This window comes from Typopeltis vanoorti, chromosome 13 (genome assembly GCF_054136105.1).
Source record: "Typopeltis vanoorti isolate ZY-2024b chromosome 13, IOZ_Tvanoo_1.0, whole genome shotgun sequence".
Lineage (NCBI taxonomy): Eukaryota > Metazoa > Arthropoda > Arachnida > Uropygi > Thelyphonidae > Typopeltis > Typopeltis vanoorti.
In genome coordinates, this window is record NC_143561.1 from 84471804 (window position 1) to 84490723 (window position 18920).

General features: G+C 37.3%; 1 protein-coding gene across 1 annotated transcript in view; it reads right to left on the reverse strand.

Annotated features, from left to right (window-relative positions):
* The window catches only part of LOC150100324 (inverted formin-2-like), a 319787-nt gene that overhangs the window by 35546 nt on the left and 265321 nt on the right, over window positions 1-18920 (reverse strand). Inside the window, exon 12 of the mRNA XM_090402638.1 lies at window positions 10387-10551. Coding sequence (XP_090258764.1) covers window positions 10387-10551 — 165 coding nt within the window. The remainder of the gene's footprint in view (window positions 1-10386; window positions 10552-18920) is intronic.

The window sequence follows — 18920 nt, forward strand, 5'->3', positions numbered from 1 at the left end:
TCCAAATTCTCAGATGCAATTACTAGGTCAAGCACTCTCTGACCCCTAATATTTTCCATTACATGCTGTCGCAGATAGTTATCCCTTAATAACAGCATAAAATCCAATTCCTTCCTACCATGTGCCCTCTCCTCCTACCAATCAGTGTTACCATAGTTGAAATCTCCCATAATAATTACCCTCCTTCCACTCATTTCTTCTATTTGCTTATGCATACTATCTCCACTATCTATTCCATCACCTGATCTATAGCAGCATCCAACTGTATATTTTGTTCTGCTAGTCTCAATCTCACACCAAATAGCCTCAAATGTGCTCTGTTCTCTATCCTGCAGTTCCACTTCTATTCTCCTTGGCTGCAACTCATCAGCTATCATCAATAACACTCCTCCCCCCATTTTATTCTCCCTGTCACTCCTGAACACACCATACCCCTCACATTCAATCCCACTAGCTATATCATCTTCTGTCAGCAATGTTTCACTAATGCCAATAACCTGTGGCCTGGAAGTGCCAACCAAGGCCAAAAATTCTTCTTTCTTGTTCCTAATACTTCTGGCATTAGTATACATGAATTGCAGAAGCCCCTTTGTCCCATCCCTATTTTGATGCCTTATACTAACTATCCCATTCTGATTTGTTGTCCTTTGTACTCGCTCGGGCATATTACACACATTCATACACTCAACTGTCTCCCTAAATTCTGCATATCTATTCCCCCCCCCTTAATAACACTAGTTTTCCGGATTCTGCAAATCCACTTCTACTTCAATAGACTTTCTGGAAAATTAACAAGACAATTTGATATTTGTTTAGCTCCGTATTATGAACTTAATAAAAAATTGCAGCATAGCAGTAAGCAAGGTCTTATCACTGACTTCTTGATAACTAAACCAACCGAAGTATGCAATGAGAATTATACTAATGATATCCAAGAGATTTCAAGTGATGATGACATCTTGCAACTTGTAAATAAAGAACTTCTACGAAATGTTAGTTTTGAAGAGAGTGATGACGATTAAAATATACAGTTTATTTTGCCTGAAACATTTATCTACTGTACTGTGTGCAATGAAATTTAAATACAATTTATAAATTTTTATAATTTTATACTATGTATTTGTTTCATAGTTTATTTGTTAACTTACATGAATTACCCTATGAAATAAAAAAATATTTTTTGTTGAATATGACATTGTTTATATAATCTTAAAAAAAAAAAAGATTTCTGAATGATTTATATAATGCTGCATTTTTTTGGAACCTAACATCTGCATTATACAAGGGTTACCTGTAATTACATAAATAAATTTTTATAATTACTGATGTAATTAAATAATTACATGAATAAATCTCTTTTAGCATTTTTTGATATAATTATTTGTTGATGTAAACTATATATAAATACGTTATTTTCATTTTACATCGATTTTAATGATCTTTATTACTATTATTACCCCAAGACCTCACGGAGTCAAAGACTCATCTGGGAGGTCCTTTTATCGCACACACCTGCCTCTCACTCCCCTACTCACACCCTCTTTATACAGTTTCCAGGGATGACCTCTGGTTCTACCCCGATCTCCCACTATTTTCTGTAGAACTTCTCTAGCATTGATCCTATAACAACCCCTTACTAACTTATAGGTCTCTATCATATCTCCCCCCTCTTCATCCTGTCCACCAGACTCTGCAAATTACATCTTCTCAATTTTTCCTCATATTCAACATTCGAGAGGTTAGAAACTACCTTAGTCAGTCACCTTTGGACCCTTTCCAACATCTCTTCGTCCTTCTGAAAACCAGGTGACCAAATCTGGGCACAGTAGTCCATGTGTGCCCTAATCAAAGCCTTACACAAGCCATATATTTTAATTCTTGGAAAAAAAAAGTATTTGGAATTAATAGTTTTTAGCACAATTTCATATATAAAAAAAATTGACCAGCATATTTTATTAAAACTCAACTAATTAATTAATCCCAAAATCCTAAATCAAATTATTTCAGTTAAAAAGCAAAAAAATCAAAACTAACAAGTAAAATAATATTAAGTTACATACACTTAACCTTTTTAAAAATGTATTTTTCTGTTTAAATTTGTTTCACTATAAATTTACAATTCACACTTCACTCAGTGATTCACTTGACACAGAGGGAAATGAACACTGGTCACATCAGTAATAAATATTTTTTTCATAAATCAGAAAAAGATTAAACAAAAACAGAAACACATGCTTTATTGCTGAAATATAACACGTGTTCTATGGCTACTCTGCCATGGGCCAAAACATTCCAACCCATAATAAAATTTTAAGACAGAAAAAGCGTCCCATGGTTGAGGGTGTAGGGCTACATATCTCAATCACTTTTATGAATATAATTTGTGGAATTTTTTATTCGATCCCTGGGGGTTCTCTGTTTCTCCCCTCTGCAGACGCACGTGATGGTATGATTGCATTTTTATCAATGTATGAAAGTTTTGAGAGCACATAGCACATCAGTGCTCATCTTAATTGGTCCAATGCAATTAATTGTAGGATAACTTTGAATATTTCTGCTGTGGGGGGGGGGGGGGACAACTGGTTTGTTTTAGGATTTATTAGAAAACAACAATGAAGGAGAATGCTATATTTGTTTGGTATATTTGAAATACGATGAAAAAACGTGAACCATCATTTATAAGACACGTGAGAATAGGAAATGAAAGGAAAGAATAAGTGCGAGTAGAAATTATTATTATTATTATTATTATTATTAAACAAGACCTCATGGAGTCAAAGACTCATCTAGGAGGTCCTTTTATCTCACACACATCTCATCATACCGGGTCTTAAACACATTCAAACTCCTTGCAGACACCACACTCTCAGGCAAGGCATTCCAATCATTCACAACTCTGCACGAAAAAAACCTGCCTCTCACTCCCCTACTCACACCCTCTTTATACAGTTTCCAGGGATGACCTCTGGTTCTCCCCTGATCTCCCACTATTCGCTGTAGAACTTCTCCACCATTGATCCTATAGCAACCCCTTACCAACGTGTAGGTCTCTATCATATCTCCCCTCTTCCTTCTCTCCACTAGTCTCTGCAAATTACATCTTTTCAATCTTTCCTCATACTCGACATTCCAGAGGTCAGAAACTACCTTAGTCAGTCGCCTTTGGACCCTTTCCAACATCTCCTCATCCTTCTGAAAACCAGGTGACCAAATCTGGGCACAATAGTCCATGTGTGGCCTAATCAAAGCCTTATACAATGGAACAAGAATCTCCCTACTTCTACACGTCAGTGTCCTCCTCATCATTCCCAGAAGTCTTTGTGTTGTCTTCACAATTTTGGCGATGTGACCCCTAAATTTTAGATCTTTATCCACTATCACTCCCAGATCTCTTATTTCCTCTACTTCCAACAATATATTCTTACCAAGCATAAATTCTGCATCCCATCTTTGTTTTCCAAATTTTAAAACCTTACATTTTGCAACATTGAACTCACACCCCCATTTGCTTGCCCAATCACTCAATTTATTCAAGTCTTCTTGCAAGGCCACAACATCTTCACTACTCTTTATGGTTCTTCCCAACTTTGCATCATCTGCAAACAACTGAATATCTCCATCCAAATCTTCGCCAATATCATTAATATACAAGTTAAATAGTAATGGCCCTAAAACAGATCCCTGAGGCACTCCACTAGTGACTTTCCTTTTCCTGGATATTGCACCCCCATACACAACTTGTTGATACCTATCAGATAGCCAGTCTCCAATCCAATGCACTAATCTAATATCCAACCCCATCTGCTCTAGTTTGACTGTCAACTTATCATGAGGCACTCTATCAAAAGCTTTTGCGAAATCCAAGTATATTACTGTGTATCCTTCTCCTCTGTCCAAGGAAGCAGTCACTTTATTGTAATAAGTAAGTAGATTACTAAAACACGACCTCCCTTTAGCAAATCCATGCTGTCCATCAAAGATTATACCATTGTTGTCAACCCAACTCTGGATTCTAGCTCTCACAAGCTTCTCCAACAACTTAACCACAACACCCGACACACAGATAGGCCTATAGTTTGATGCTTGAGTTCGATCACCTCCTTTATGAAGTGGCACAATCTTGCCCTCCTTCCACTCTTTAGGGACTTGACCAAGTGCAAGACTCGTATTAAAAAAATATGTCAAGGCAGGTGTCAACTCTCTGGCACATTCCTTCAGAATACGTGGTGATATATTATCAAGTCCCACAGCCTTATTTACATCTAGTTTACTCAACTCCCCAAACACCTCTTGCTCACTTACAGTCAGTCTCTCCTCCCCATCATCAACTGCTCTTAATCTCTCCATGAAGTCACATTCACAAGATTGAAAGATCTTTATGAACTGCTCATTAAGTATCTCCACCACACATTCTGCAACAGCTGTCTTTATACCATTTCCTCCAATCAATGTCATCCTTCCATAATCATTCTTTCTTTTGCTGGCTACATATCGAAAGAACTCCCTAGGATTCTTTTTAGCTTCATTAGCTAACTGCTGTTCATACCTCTCTTTAGCTACTCTCACCAACCAAGTCACTCTCCTTGCCTGGTCTTTGTAGAACTCATGAAATTGGTTACTTCCACTTCTCTTATGCTGCCTCCACAATGCCCTTTTTCTCTGTATTGCATGCTTAATCTCTTTATTCATCCATCTCACACCTAACTTATTTAACCTTCTCACCCGTGGTATACATTTAGACATTGCATCCACTAAATATTTTTTGAAAATCCCCCAAGCTGCATTGATCTCTTTTCCAGCTAACTCCTCATTCCATGCTACACCTGCAAGCTGTCTCCTGAGCTCTTCATAATCACCCCCCTTGTAGTTCCACATATACCCTTTTTTCACAGGGGTCCTTGCACTGCTGGCAACCACCCAAGTAATCACCTCATGGTCACTTTCACCAATTGGTGGATGATTTGATACCTCATTGATAATTACATCCTCCGATGAGATGACCAAATCCAAGACCCTTAATCCTCTTGTGCCCTCTGTTACATACTGTCTGAGGTAGTTATCCCTCAAAAACTCAAGAAACTCATTTTCTTTACTTCCAGTTGCTATCTCTTCATTCCAGTCTATATTGCCATAATTAAAATCACCCATAATGATCACCCTTTTCTTATTTGCTTGGCTTATTTGACTATACATTTCACTATCACCACCATCCACATTACCAGGTCTATAACAACATCCCACCAAGTATTTGATTCTATTCACCTCTATCTCACACCATACTGCCTCAAAACCACTGGCCCCATTTCCCCCTTGCATCTCTACCTTGTATGGACATAACTCTTTCTCTATCATCAATAGCACTCCCCCTCCCTTTTTACCCCTTCTATCCTCACGAAACACATCATACCTTTCCATCTCTATTCCTGTCAGGATGTCATCCTCATCTAACCATGTCTCACTTATTCCGACAATCTCTGGGTGCACAGACGCAATTAGTGCAACCATTTCATCTGCCTTGTTTCTTATACTTCTAGCATTGGTATACAAACACAACAACTCATTTCTGGATCTACAGCTAGTTCCACTGATACCACTCACTCGATGTGATCTCTCCATGCTGGACTGGGGCCATTTCCCTTTCTGCTTCTTCATTTTAGAACCCTTTGCAATTCCATCTGTTTCCTTTTGATCCCTGATCATCCCATTACTTTCCTGCCTACACATTCTCTCACCTCCTCTTGCAGCATCCACCTTTCTCACGCTGTGTATCCCTGTCCACCCTGAGCCTCCCCGTTTCCCTGCTCCTCTTGCACACCCATTCTCTCATTATCTATACTCATACCACTCACTTCCACATTCATTTCCACTCCTTCAATCTCTCCTGTCTTACTCTCCTGCTCTTCCACATCACTCCCCATTAAGGAAATACTTTCCTTAATGCTAAACGAATTTATTTGTGATATGTGTGTCTTATGAGTTGCTGGGTAAAGCGAATTGCATGAGCCTATAAAGTCTAGACAATGAATAAGTGAATTTATGATGGCATAATAAAAAAAAAAACTTACGAGGAGACAGAGTATATCAGGAATAAATATGGTTTGATGGAGCAGCCAATCATTTCGTAAAATCTGTTGCTCATTTTATATGTATTTCTCTGGTCTGTGTATATTTCACTCCATTTTCCAAGAATTTTCTTTTGTTTAGTCAGACTACATAAATCCTATCATTATCGGAATTATCCACACTTTCAGGAATTCTACATTCTTTTCTTTTTTTTTTTTTTTTTAGTATCACTGGCTCGTCTATCTTATCAATCTCGCATATGCTGGTATTTTTTTGTATATCAACAACATTTTATAATACAGAGAATATTTATTTTTATTTTTCATGTATGATCACATATGAAAATGAAAAAGATATAAACATAAAAATTGCAAAATATTTAAAAATAACAAGTGTTATTAACTCTATATTTAAACCAAACCTAGTTCAAAAACAAACCAGACTAAAAGTATACAATACATTAGCCCTACCAGTCTTATTGTATGGAAGTGAAATCTGGACAATAAAACAAAAAGACAAACAAATATTAATAACAGCAGAAATGAAGTTTATGAGAAAAAGTGCAAAGTATACTCTATTTGATCACAAAAGAAACGAAGAAATTATGAAAGAATTGAATCAAGAATCAGTGATGGAAAAAAATTTAAAAATATAAACATAAATGGATAGAACACGTTCAAAGAATGAAAATAGAAAGATTACCAAAACAAGCCTTAAAGTACAAGCCATTAGCAAAAAAAAAAACCAGGACGTCCTCTTAAACAATCCAATGATGACTTCTAAGGCCGGAACAGGCCACGCTAGGCCTAAATCCTTGATATGCATGATGACGATTCATTTTTATTCAGGAATAGATATTTTTTACTGTCTGTTGTTTCCAAGGACTAGAATAAAAATGTCTCTATACCGTTAAAAAACTTTGCAACCTTAACAGATGCTATACTGCATAACAAGAGAAACATTTAGGTTTTTTCTCCTAACATTTACTTTCAAATTTTCAGTTCCAGAAAACATGTGTAACAGCTGTTTGTAATACAGCCATCATATACAGAAAGTGCTCAACTCATGACAAGTGACAACGTACAATTGGAGTGGTTGACACAATAACCGATCAATGTGAGCCACCCTGCCTCGGCTTCTCAGCAATTTAAAAATACTAGAGGCACAAATATAAGGGCACAAAAGTGTATGCATTTTGAAAGAACACCCGGGCTATTAACGCAAAAGTGAAGCAATGTTTACACGTCAAAAAGTGCTCTCTTCACACTAATGCTTCATAACAGCATCCTATCAGATATACTAGCTGTTAATTTCACCTTCACACCACACAGCTTTGAGATCTGTGCATGCACTATCAACTTCCACACTTTGTGGACACAAAAGGTTGGTTGATTGGTAGAGCTTCTGCTACTAATGGCTCAGTTAAGCAAGTTTGAGCACAGTTAGTAGTTGGGAAGGGACCAATCGTTCGATGCTGTTGGCACACTCTCCTTCGATCAGTCTTTGGACTCCCTGGAGGTGTCAAATCATCATAATAATAATTCCTCTATGATCATTAGCAGTACCCCCCTCCCCCACTCCCTCTTTTCACCCTTTCTATCCTTCTGAAAAACTGCATATCCTTTCATTTCTGTTCTGGAAAGCACATCATGTTCGCTTAACCAAGCTTTATTTATTTCAATTATCTTTGGACATACTGACTTAATCAATACAAACAAACTCGGCTCTTATTTTGAAGACTTTTTTATATTTATATACAAACATAACAATCTCTGCCTTTGAGGCCATTCTACCAACACTAACATTCTCTACTCTAGCCTTCAGCAAGTCCTGTCACTCCAAATTCTAACCAGCACTGTGGCACTTTATTTACTGATAGAGAATAATTGTATTTTAATTTTTAATTAAAAGAATTTTTTTTTCCTCTTCAGATTATCTACACATTATGGATAAACTATCTTTGGATAAGCCATCCAAATCTCATACACTGCTTGGAAAGAAGTCAACGAATATTATAGTGTGAGAAACAAACAGCCATGGTGCTCACCTTAATAAGATGTAGGACCTCCTTTCACTGCGATAACCACAGCAATTATACAAGGCATACTTTCCACAAGCATACATATGAATCAATGGGAATTTTACCATTCTTCATGTTAGCATGTAATCAGGTCCTGGACTGTTGTAGAGTTGACTTAAATACATAAAAATATCCCTTGACCTCACTGAATGCTCCAGTTCATCCTAAAGATGTTCAATAGGGTTAAAATCAGGCTCCGTGGAGGCCAATAAAGCATAACAACGTTGACATCCACAAACCAAGAAGCTTCAGCAGCAGCCTTATGACACAGTGCATTGTCTTGCTGAAAGAGACAATGGTCAGTTCTATAGAAACGCCACAAAGTAGGAAGCATTGCATTGTCCAGAATGTTCAGATACCTGATATATAAAAAAACAGAGTTCAATGTTCATAGCACCACAGAGGTCCAAACTAGGAAAAACAGGACCATACACCACTGCCTTTGAATTTCATACTTAGGGTTTCGCACTCTGGTAAGAGATATTTACAAGCCATCTGCCACAACCACACCTATAGATCTGCTCAGTAGACTGTGTAGCATGATTCGGCACTCCATAACACAGTTTTCCAAGCTTACACATCCCACTGTACACCCTCTCTGCACCACTGAAGATGATTCTGCATGTTGGTTCAGCTAATGTGGGGCTTGCATATTGCGGTCCTACCATGGAAACCCATGCTGTGAGTCTCGGTTCTGAATGTTTTTGTGCAGATTTATGTTCCAGTTAATGCCTAGAAATGTGCACTCAACATGCCAGCCAATGAATTTTTTTTTTTTTTTTTTATATATTATCCTCTGTTGCACACTACGGTCATGTTTGATGAGTGCGGTCTGCTGCAGGTAGCACGGTAGTTGACTCTCTGCGCTTCCATCTTGGTACGATATCACTGATTGCTGACCTGAGATGGCTCAATTTGTTAATAATTTGTCAAACAGATAGGCCTGCAACATGGCATTCTATCACAATGCTTTTTTCAAACTACATCATTTCCCTTCTTGCAGCCATTTCACCTGGACACAGTTGCACTGACTTGGAAATATCATATCTCCCAAGTTATAACAGCTATAAACACGTGACCTGTTACATGGCATGATGCACCCTTGTCCGTGGAGGTGTCCATTGAGTTTCTTTTCAAGCAGTGTACATTTAGGCAGGAAAAATATTAATTTCTCATCACTGTTTAAGGTTTTTTTGTTTTTACCTCGAGAATTACAGCTAGGTAAAAGAATTCATAAGGATATGCATATGCCTCTCCTTCAAATTAATTACCGTATTTGCCAGCATATAAGATGCACCCCCTTTTTTGTACACATTTTTTAGGAAAAAAACTTTATCACTGAATATTATAATGAATTTACAGTATTTCAAATATTAAGTAATAAGTAGGTCTACTTTCAACAAATACCTAATCTAACTAGGAAACAGTACCTGCCTTTTAATCTTCTTCATCAAAACGTAGAAATTCATCTCCAGAGCTAAATGAAGAGACACTTGAAATCTCTTCTAAAAATCAGAATCTGAGTCCTCATACAACAAATTGTCCTCTGTACCATCCAGTACATTACTATTGCCACATTTCTGAAATGATTTAACCACTGTCTCAGTTTTCACAGCATCCCATGAAGCTTTGACCCACTCACAAACTTGCGAAATTCTAGGCCTCGTCCTTCTTCCTGATGGCATAACCTCAAAATCTGAAGACTGCATCCAGCAGTCTTCTGGATGCAGTGTTCCACTTCTCCTTTATAAATCCCTTAAATGGTTTATTAATACAGACATCTAAAGGTTGAAGCTGACTAGTTAGAACTCCTGGAATTCAGCTAACTGAGTTTTCAATTCCTTAAGTTTATTTTTAACATCATCTGTTCTGTGAGAATGAAACTGATCCCATAGTAGCAGGGCAGGCTTCTTCAACAGTCTGCCAGACTGCCTAGACCAAATGTTATCTATCCATAACTGGAATACTAGAATGTATTCTAGTAACTGGAATACATAACTAATGTAACTGGAATTCTCTCATACACCGCAAGGAAGCAAGAAAGAAATTGCATAACTCGAAACAGAAAAAATTTCCAGAAATGAAAGTAATAAAAAACTGAGTATCGGCATATAAGACGCACCATGTTTTTCAGACCTATTTTCAAAGGGAAAAAGTGCATCTTATACGCTGCCAAATATGGTATATGCATCAATAGTCATTTAAATACATTCATTTTGACTAAACATAGGAATAATACTTACTTTTTGTGCTAGCTTTACTTTTGCACAAAAATGATTAAACAAGTTCATGCATTCTTCAATTTTAAATTTAGTTTCATCTTCACAAAAATGTTCTGCCAGTTTACTAGGCATTTGATATATGTCATTCAAGCTATTTTGAAGTTCCATCACATCCAGTTCTGCTTTCTAAAAGATCATTGTAAAAAAAAAATATATACATACATACATATAAATAAATTGACTTTACTTAAATTTAAATATGTATATAAATCAGGATATGGAGTTGAAGTCAAAATCAATAACACATTAAGCATAAGACCATTGAAATATACCCTGAATATATATTTAAATTATATTAAAATATATTCATAAAATACATTAAAAGATATTCTAACTAGCTAAGCTCTCCTGCTTTGCCAAGGTGAAGTGGTTCTTATACTGCCAATGGTTCACTTTTGGGTATTTACTTGAGTATTTGGTGCTGGCACTTTCATCATGTTGTAGAAATGTGAGCACTATAACACTTCTTTGTAAACAACATTAGAAGTTTCATCATCCTCGACAAAATTAATTAAATTCTCAGGACTGCTAACTCAAGAACATGCTACATATAACTGCTCGTGTCTGAAACATTCAGCTCTTAAATGTAAACTTGCATATCTAAGTATCTGTCCTTGGGCTTTATTAATCATCATTGCAAAGCAAACTCCAATTGAAAATTGCAACCGTTTGAAAGCAATGGAAGGCGAGTTAGTCGATCTCATACAGAGTTAGCTGGATTTTTTCCTCTTGAAAATTCAGATTTTCTATCCAACACATAAGCAATTTGGCAGGAGTAACACATGCAACTTAGACACAAAAAATATGATTAATAGTGGCAGATGTCATTGTGGTATAGAGTGTAGATAGTAGTGTTGTATATTGAAGGAGGATATGCAGTGTGGAGATGGAGCTTTGTGATGTGGAGTGTTCTCCAGTGATGAATCTTTGTACTCATTGAAAGCTTCACACAGTAATAAGTATTTTTTTTGTTCTTGTAGAATGATATAACTTTCTTTGCTTTTATTTTTTTAGATTTTAATATTTCATTTTAGTAATATCTGCAGCATAATATTTCATGCCCTTCACTATAAACAAGTTATTTTTAAACTGTAACACTGATCACAACTATTTACAAATTTCCCATTATCAAATACTTACCATTGATATTATTTTACAGGTTTATTAAGAACCAACTCATTCATTATTGACATGGCATCATTTCAAGGTGCAAAGATAGCTCTCTCTCTCTCTCCACAAACCTGACTTCTTTGTTATGTTCTTCAGTAGATGGGTAGAGTAGACACTGCACAACAGTTTGTCTGCAGTTCGGATAATTTTCCCAACATTTAGGTGTGTTAATATAATTTTTCCGTCTGTTTGCTGTACTACTTCATCATTGCCAATTTTTAACATTTTTGAGAAGGAATGTGCATTTGATTCTCCATGTAGGTGATCACACATGTTGCTTTTGAGAGAAAACTTCTCTATATCATGCCATAGTGATGATTTCTTAAGGCAGTTCTGCCCTGGTCTTCCTGGTTCCATGGGATACAATGGACAGTGTTTCAAAAATCACTGGCAAATAAAACAGTTATTTCATCCATTCTTCAATCATCTGATCTGATATCCCTCAGTGTTCTGTCAACTACTTCAACAGATATTTTAATGGATACTGAACATTCATCCCAAACAATCAAAGAAACCTTTTGTAATATCACAATATCTAACAACAGAATTTAACAACATCTAAAAAATGGTCACAAAATAGTGGCCAGATATTGTTAAACTGCAGTATGGGCTGTGGAGAGAGAGATAAAAAAAATGAATCACTGCTCCATAATCTGGAGATGTACATTGATGAAAATGCACATAAACCATCTTTGGAACATCCTCTATTTGTTGGTGAAGAAATCATCGAAATCGGCGAATTTCATTCTCTAGTTATAAGCGAACATCGAAAACAGACCATATATAAGAAACAAGGCAGATGGAAGGGTTGCACTAATTGCGTCTGTTCACCCAAAAATTGTTGGAATAAGTGAGACATGGTTGGAAGAGGATGGCATCCTGACAGAAATAGAGATGGAAGGGTATGTGTTTCATGAGGACAGAAGGGGTAAAAAGGGAGGGGGGGTGCTATTGATGATAGAGAAAGAGTTATGTCCACATAAAGTAGAGATGCAAGAGGGAAATAGTGCCAGCAGTTTTGAGGCAGTATGGTGTGAGATAGAGGTGAATGGAATCAAATACTTGGTGGGATGTTGTTATAGACCAGGTAAAGTGGATGGTGGTAATAATGAAATGTACAATCAAATTAGCCAAGTAAATAACAAAAAGGTGATCATTATGGGTGATTTTAATTATAGCAATATAGACTGGAATGATGAGATAGCAACTGGAAGTAAAAAAAACAACGAGTTTCTTGAGTTTTTGAGGGATAACAACTACCTCAGACAGTATGTAACAGAGGGCACACGAGGATTGAGGGTCTTGGATTTGGTCATCTCATCATAGGATGTAATTATAAATGAGGTGTCAAATCATCCACCAATTTGGTGAGAGTGACCATGAGGTGATTACCTGGGTGGGTGCCAGCAGTGTGAAGACCTCTATGAGAAAAGGGTATATGTGGAACTACAAAGAGGGTGAGGGTGATTATGAAGAGCTCAGGAGACAGCTTGTGGGTGTAGCGTGGAATGAGGAGTTAGCTCGAAAAGAGATCAATGCAGCTTGGGAGATTTTCAAAAACTGTTTAGTAGATAAAGTGTCTAAATGTATTCCAAGGGTGAGAAGGTTAAATAAGGTGGGTGTGAGATGGACGAATAAAGAGATTAAGCATGCGATACAGAGAAAAAGGGCATTGTGGAGGCAGCATAAGAGAAGTGGAAATAACCAATTCCATGAGGTCCACAAAGACAAAGCAAGGAGGGTGACATGGTTGGTGAGGGTAGCTAAAGAGAAATATGAACAGCAGTTGGCTCATGAAGCCAAAAAGAATCCTAAGGAATTCTTTCGATATGTAGCCAGCAAAAGAAAGAATAATTATGGAAGGATGACATTGATTGGAGAAAATGCTATAAAGACAGCTGATGCAGAATGTGTGTGGTGGAGATACTTAATGAACAGACAGTTCATAAAGATCTTTCGATCTTGTGAATGTGACTTCATAGAGGGATTGAGAGCAGTTGATGATGGGGAGGAGAGACTGACTGTAGGTGAGCAAGAGGTGTATGGGGGAGTAGAGTAAACTAGATATAAATAAGGCTGTGGGACTTGATAATATATCACCACATATTCTGAAAGAATGTGCCAGGGAGTTGACACCTGCCTTGACATATTTTTTTAATATGAGTCTTGCACTCAGTCAAGTTCCTAAGGATTGGAAGGAGGGCAAGATTGTGCCACTTCATAAAGGAGGTGATCGAACTCAAGCATCAAACTATAGGCCTATCTGTGTGTCAGGTGTTGTGGTTAAGTTGTTGGAGAAGCTTGTGAGAACTAGGATCCAGAGTTGGGTTGATAACAATGGTATAATCTTTGATGGACAGCATGGATTTGCTAAAGGGAGGTCATGTTTTTGTAATCTACTTACTGATTACAATAAAGTGATTGCTTCCTTGGACAGAAGAGAAGGATACAGAGTAATATACTTAGATTTTGCAAAGGCTTTTGATAGAGTACGTCATGATAAGTTGATAGTCAAACTAGAGCAGATGGGGTTGGATATTAGATTAGTACATTAGATTGGAGACTGGCTATCTGATAGGTATGAACAAGTTGTGTATGCGGAGCGATATCCAGGAAAAGGAAAGTCACTAGTGGAGTGCCTCAGGGGTCTGTTTTAGGTCCATTACTGTTTAACTTGTATATTAATGATATAGGTGAAGATTTGGATGAAGATATTCAGTTGTTTGCAGATGATGCAAAGTTGGGACGAATCATGAAGTGTAGTGAAGATGTTGTGGCCTTACAGGAAGACTTGAATAAATTCAGTGATTGGGCATGGAAATGGGGATGTGAATTCAATGTTGCAAAATGTAAGGTTTTAAAATTTGGAAAACAACGATGGTATGCAGAATTTATGCTTGGTGAGAATATATTGTTGGAAGTAGAGGAAATAAGAGATCTGGGGGGTGATAGTGGATAAGGATCTAAAATTTAGGGGACACATTGCCAAAATTGTGAAGACAACACAAAGGCTTCTGGGAATGATGCGGAGGACACTGACGTGTAGAAGTAGGGAGATTCTTGTTCCGTTGTATAAGGCTTTGATTAGGCCACACATGGACTATTGTGCCCAGATTTGGTCACCGGGTTTTCAGAAGGATGAAGAGATGTAGGAAAGGGTCCAAAGGAGACTGACTAAGGTTGTTTCTGACCTCTGGAATGTCGAGTACGAGGAAAGATTGAGAAGATGTAATTTGCAGAGTCTGGTGGACAGGACGGGAGATATATGATAGAGACCTACAAGTTGGTAAGGGATTGTTATAGGATTAATGCTGGAGAAGTTTTACAGAGAATAGTGGGAGATCAGGGGAGAATCAGAGGTCATCCCTGGAAACTGTATAAAGAGGGTGTGAGTAGGGGAGTGAGAGGCAGGTTTTTTTTGTGCAGAGTCGTGAATGATTGGAATGTCTTGTCTGAGAATGTGGTGTCTGCAAAGAGTTTGAATGTGTTTAAAACACAGTATGAAGAGCTGTGTGTGTGAAAAAAAGGACCTCCCAGATGAGTCTTTGACTCCATGAGGTTGGGGTGGTAATAATAATAATATATATTAGAATCAGAATACCTGATTTAAAGTATTTACAGAGATTTACTGATTATTATGTTATGCACTTAGCATCTGTCCTTTCTAATGACAATCCTATCTAAAGAAGATAGGTCACAGCAGTACACACAGTGTTGATAGGGAAATAAATAGTTACAAGGAGATAAATTAGTCAATAATATAAAACATATGTACAAAGTTATAAGAAGATGCATGAGTAAATAAAATTTTATGTACTAAGTTTAGGAGCTACAGTGCAGTATCTACACATAAACAAATCCATAATGTTTTGCAAAAAAACTAAAACGTCATCCAACTGGTCTGAGTTTGATCTGGCATTGCCAGATATGTGAAAAAATCCTCTCTCTTTCATGTGAAGAGCTCACACTCCACCAGAAATCAACTAATGGTAAGACAGGTGTTGCATTTCTCACACATAGGTAGATCATCAGCCCACAGTAAATAAGAATATATGAGATGTGACCTATGCAGAGCCTAGCAGCAGCAACTTCCTCTCTTCTGCTCCTAATTGACTAGACTGCCAATGCTTAATTTTAGGTTTAATCTCATGTAATTTGTTTGTCAGTGCTTCTTGCCAGGAATATTGCCATTGGGCAATTAACTTCGATTTTATAACCTAAGTGTAGTCAGTATAAAGAACCATCAAACAGTATGTCAAAAAAGTATAAGCAGATCTAGCAGCAATATCTGCAATGTTATTCCCTTAATTCCGATGTGGCTGGGAACTCAACACAACTGCACATAAAAATGAAGAGTATTTTGTACAACAGGTGGAGTTGTACCTCACCAAGCACCGGGTGTGGATTATACACCAGGGAGGAGATGGCCTGTAAAAAACTCAAAGAATCTATATAAATTATACGTTTTTGGTAGGAGTTTTCTTTTATATGCACAAGTGCAAGCTGAATGACATGCAACTCTGCTGTATAATTACTGCAATCAAGTGGGATCTTGTAATGTTAAGAAACACAAATGTACAATCAGCAGAGATTTCCAATCTTGAACCATCAGTATAGATGGGAAGAAAATCAGAGTGGGCTACTCTATGTGCAGTAAACAATTGAAGTTAAACAGATGATGGCTGGATTCCAGCCATCTCCAGTTCTATTCTTGCATATAAGATATTCAGGCAATATTCCTGAAGATAGGATCATCGATGGGTTTTAAATAAATTTGCTGCAAGCAGAAAAAAAAAAAAGGTTTGTGTTTCTGCAGCAGGTGTTTGATATCATTGATATTCTGATGAAATGCAAGACAGACAAAACAATAAGTAAAAATTTTCTTATTGTTTAGGCTTTGTAGACTTGCCTGATTTCCAGGAGACTGAGGACTTGCCTTTATCAGGTTTATACTTCTCATTAGACTCTGGGAAGTACAACCAGTGTCCATCTCTTCCTCTATAAAAATATCCAATACATCAGATGTGTCAGGATCACTGGATAAGTTCAAGTTGCTTTCAGTGGATACCAAAGTATCCATTTTTTTTTTCTGAGGATTGGTCTAGCGGTTTGTCTTTAAGTGAAAATCTTGCTATAATTTTTTTTTCATAACTGGGTTCTCATCGAATGGAACTATTTTTGGAGTGAGACCATACATTGCACGATTTATGTGCTCAACAGAGAAACAGTAACAATTGTAGAGTTCAGATATGGTGAAATTATCAAAGGGTAAAATAGACATGCAAGTTTGAGTTGATGTTGATATTTTCTTAACTGTTACCTTCTCAGCATAAGAGGATCTCAGAGCAGGTGTGGTGGTAGCTAACTTTCTTTTTTCATATAGATAGGTTTTGTTCTGTTTTTATTTTTTGTATTTCTTTCTCATCTTTCCACTTCTGACATGCATGGAAGTACACTGGATGATTTCTCCTACAGTTTACACTTTCTTGGGAGAGCAAGATTGGTTAGCATGTTGTTTGAAGCATCTTAGTGGATTAGGGATGAACAGTCTAACAGGACAACTGAGATATCCTGCTTTAACAGATGTTGGAGGCTTAGGAGTATCAAATGTAAAGATGATGTTTCTGGTTGGAACCAGGTGACCATCCCTATGGATCAGGATGCACCTGATATCTGTCACCCCCCCCCCCCCCCGATATTTCAGCTCTGAACATATCTCCTAAATAGGAACATCTAGAAGATCATATTCTGAGATCTCTACAGGAATTGAATGTGTTTATGGGGGGGGGGTGAACTGTTATTAGTATTCCATCCATTGATATAGCTCTGAGTAGTTTATTTGGAATGTTGTTTCTATGAGTACATCGGCAGAACATAGTTTAATTGTTTTGGGAGAACTTGCCAGTCCTTCTAGATCCTTTTGAATGAAGAAGGGTGATATTTTCCCGATTGGCTTGTTTACCTGTTGTATGGATGATTAGAAAAACTGGTACATTTGTACTGGTATCGCATCTTTTGTCTCTTCCTTCTGTTATCGAAAGGTGTATCGATGGTATCAATATTTGGTTGGGGTTTCGTTAGGGCCCCCTGAAATGACTTAGGATGAAGGATTCATGCTAAAGCATTTTTTATTCAGCAGCAGAGCTCCCCAACCACAACAGAGGCACAAATATTATTCTTACTGGAATGACTGCACTCAGAAGCCTTGAACCCTGTCCCCAGATGATGGGGGGAAGGAGACTTACTTCAACACCCTTGCAGGCAAGCCCACCAGCCGAATGATCATGGCAGGACTGTCAATCTTGCCAAGGCAGAAGCCAAAGTAGTGCAAGACTATCAGGATCCTCCTTTCCAGATGTCTACAGGTCGCACCACATGGCAAGGCACTGGATCCCAGTGATAGTAGTCTGGAAGACAGGATAGTGAAAAAGAACTCAGAAGCAGAGAGTGAAGAATATGTGAAAAAAGCAAGAGGAAGAATGAAAAGGGCCAGTACCATCACTGGGAGGTCCCCTCTACAATAAACAGGTGCCTCACATGGAGAGGCAAATGTGATATGTTGGTACCAGGAAAGCCTAGAGGTACAGTCAGCTCAAGAAGAGAAATCTGATCCTGAGTTGAGATTCGAATATTTGGGGGGGGGTGTATGATATTTATGAGTATTATTCTCATATTAGACTCATCGTGGGAGGTCCTTCCCAGGAAACACAAAGTCTATCATACCACTCCTTGAACTCACTGACCGTTCTTGCTCTCACCACTTTATCAGGCAATGTATGGACAGAATTGTGTTTTGGTAGCAATTAAATTATCCTCAACCTGCTACAGAATAGTAAAGACATCAGTATTCAAGATCTTCTATAACAGACATCTTGAATACTGATGTCTTTACTATTCTGTAGCAGGCTGAGGATAATTTAATAAACTTCATTGCTACCAAAACACAATTCTGTCCCTTATTACTCATAAACAGCTCATTTTTATGAGTGATAAAAGTTACTGTTGTAATATATATATATATATATATATATATATATATATATGTGGAAACAGAAAAATTTATATAAGTGAATAGTGAGACAAGAAGTAACTATTTTTGTGTAAATGAAACATTTCATTGAAATAAATGAAAAACTAAACCTTAAAGGGTCAATATTAATATAAAACACAGCTGATTAAGGCACACAGCTTGTGTGCCTCTGTAGTGCAATTGGAAGAACCACGGTAAATTGCGCCCTTCGATTGGAAAAGGCTGAAGTTCGATTCCATTTGTTACAAGAGGAATCTTTATATGGGCTTTTTCATTTGAACGTAAGTTAGCCAAT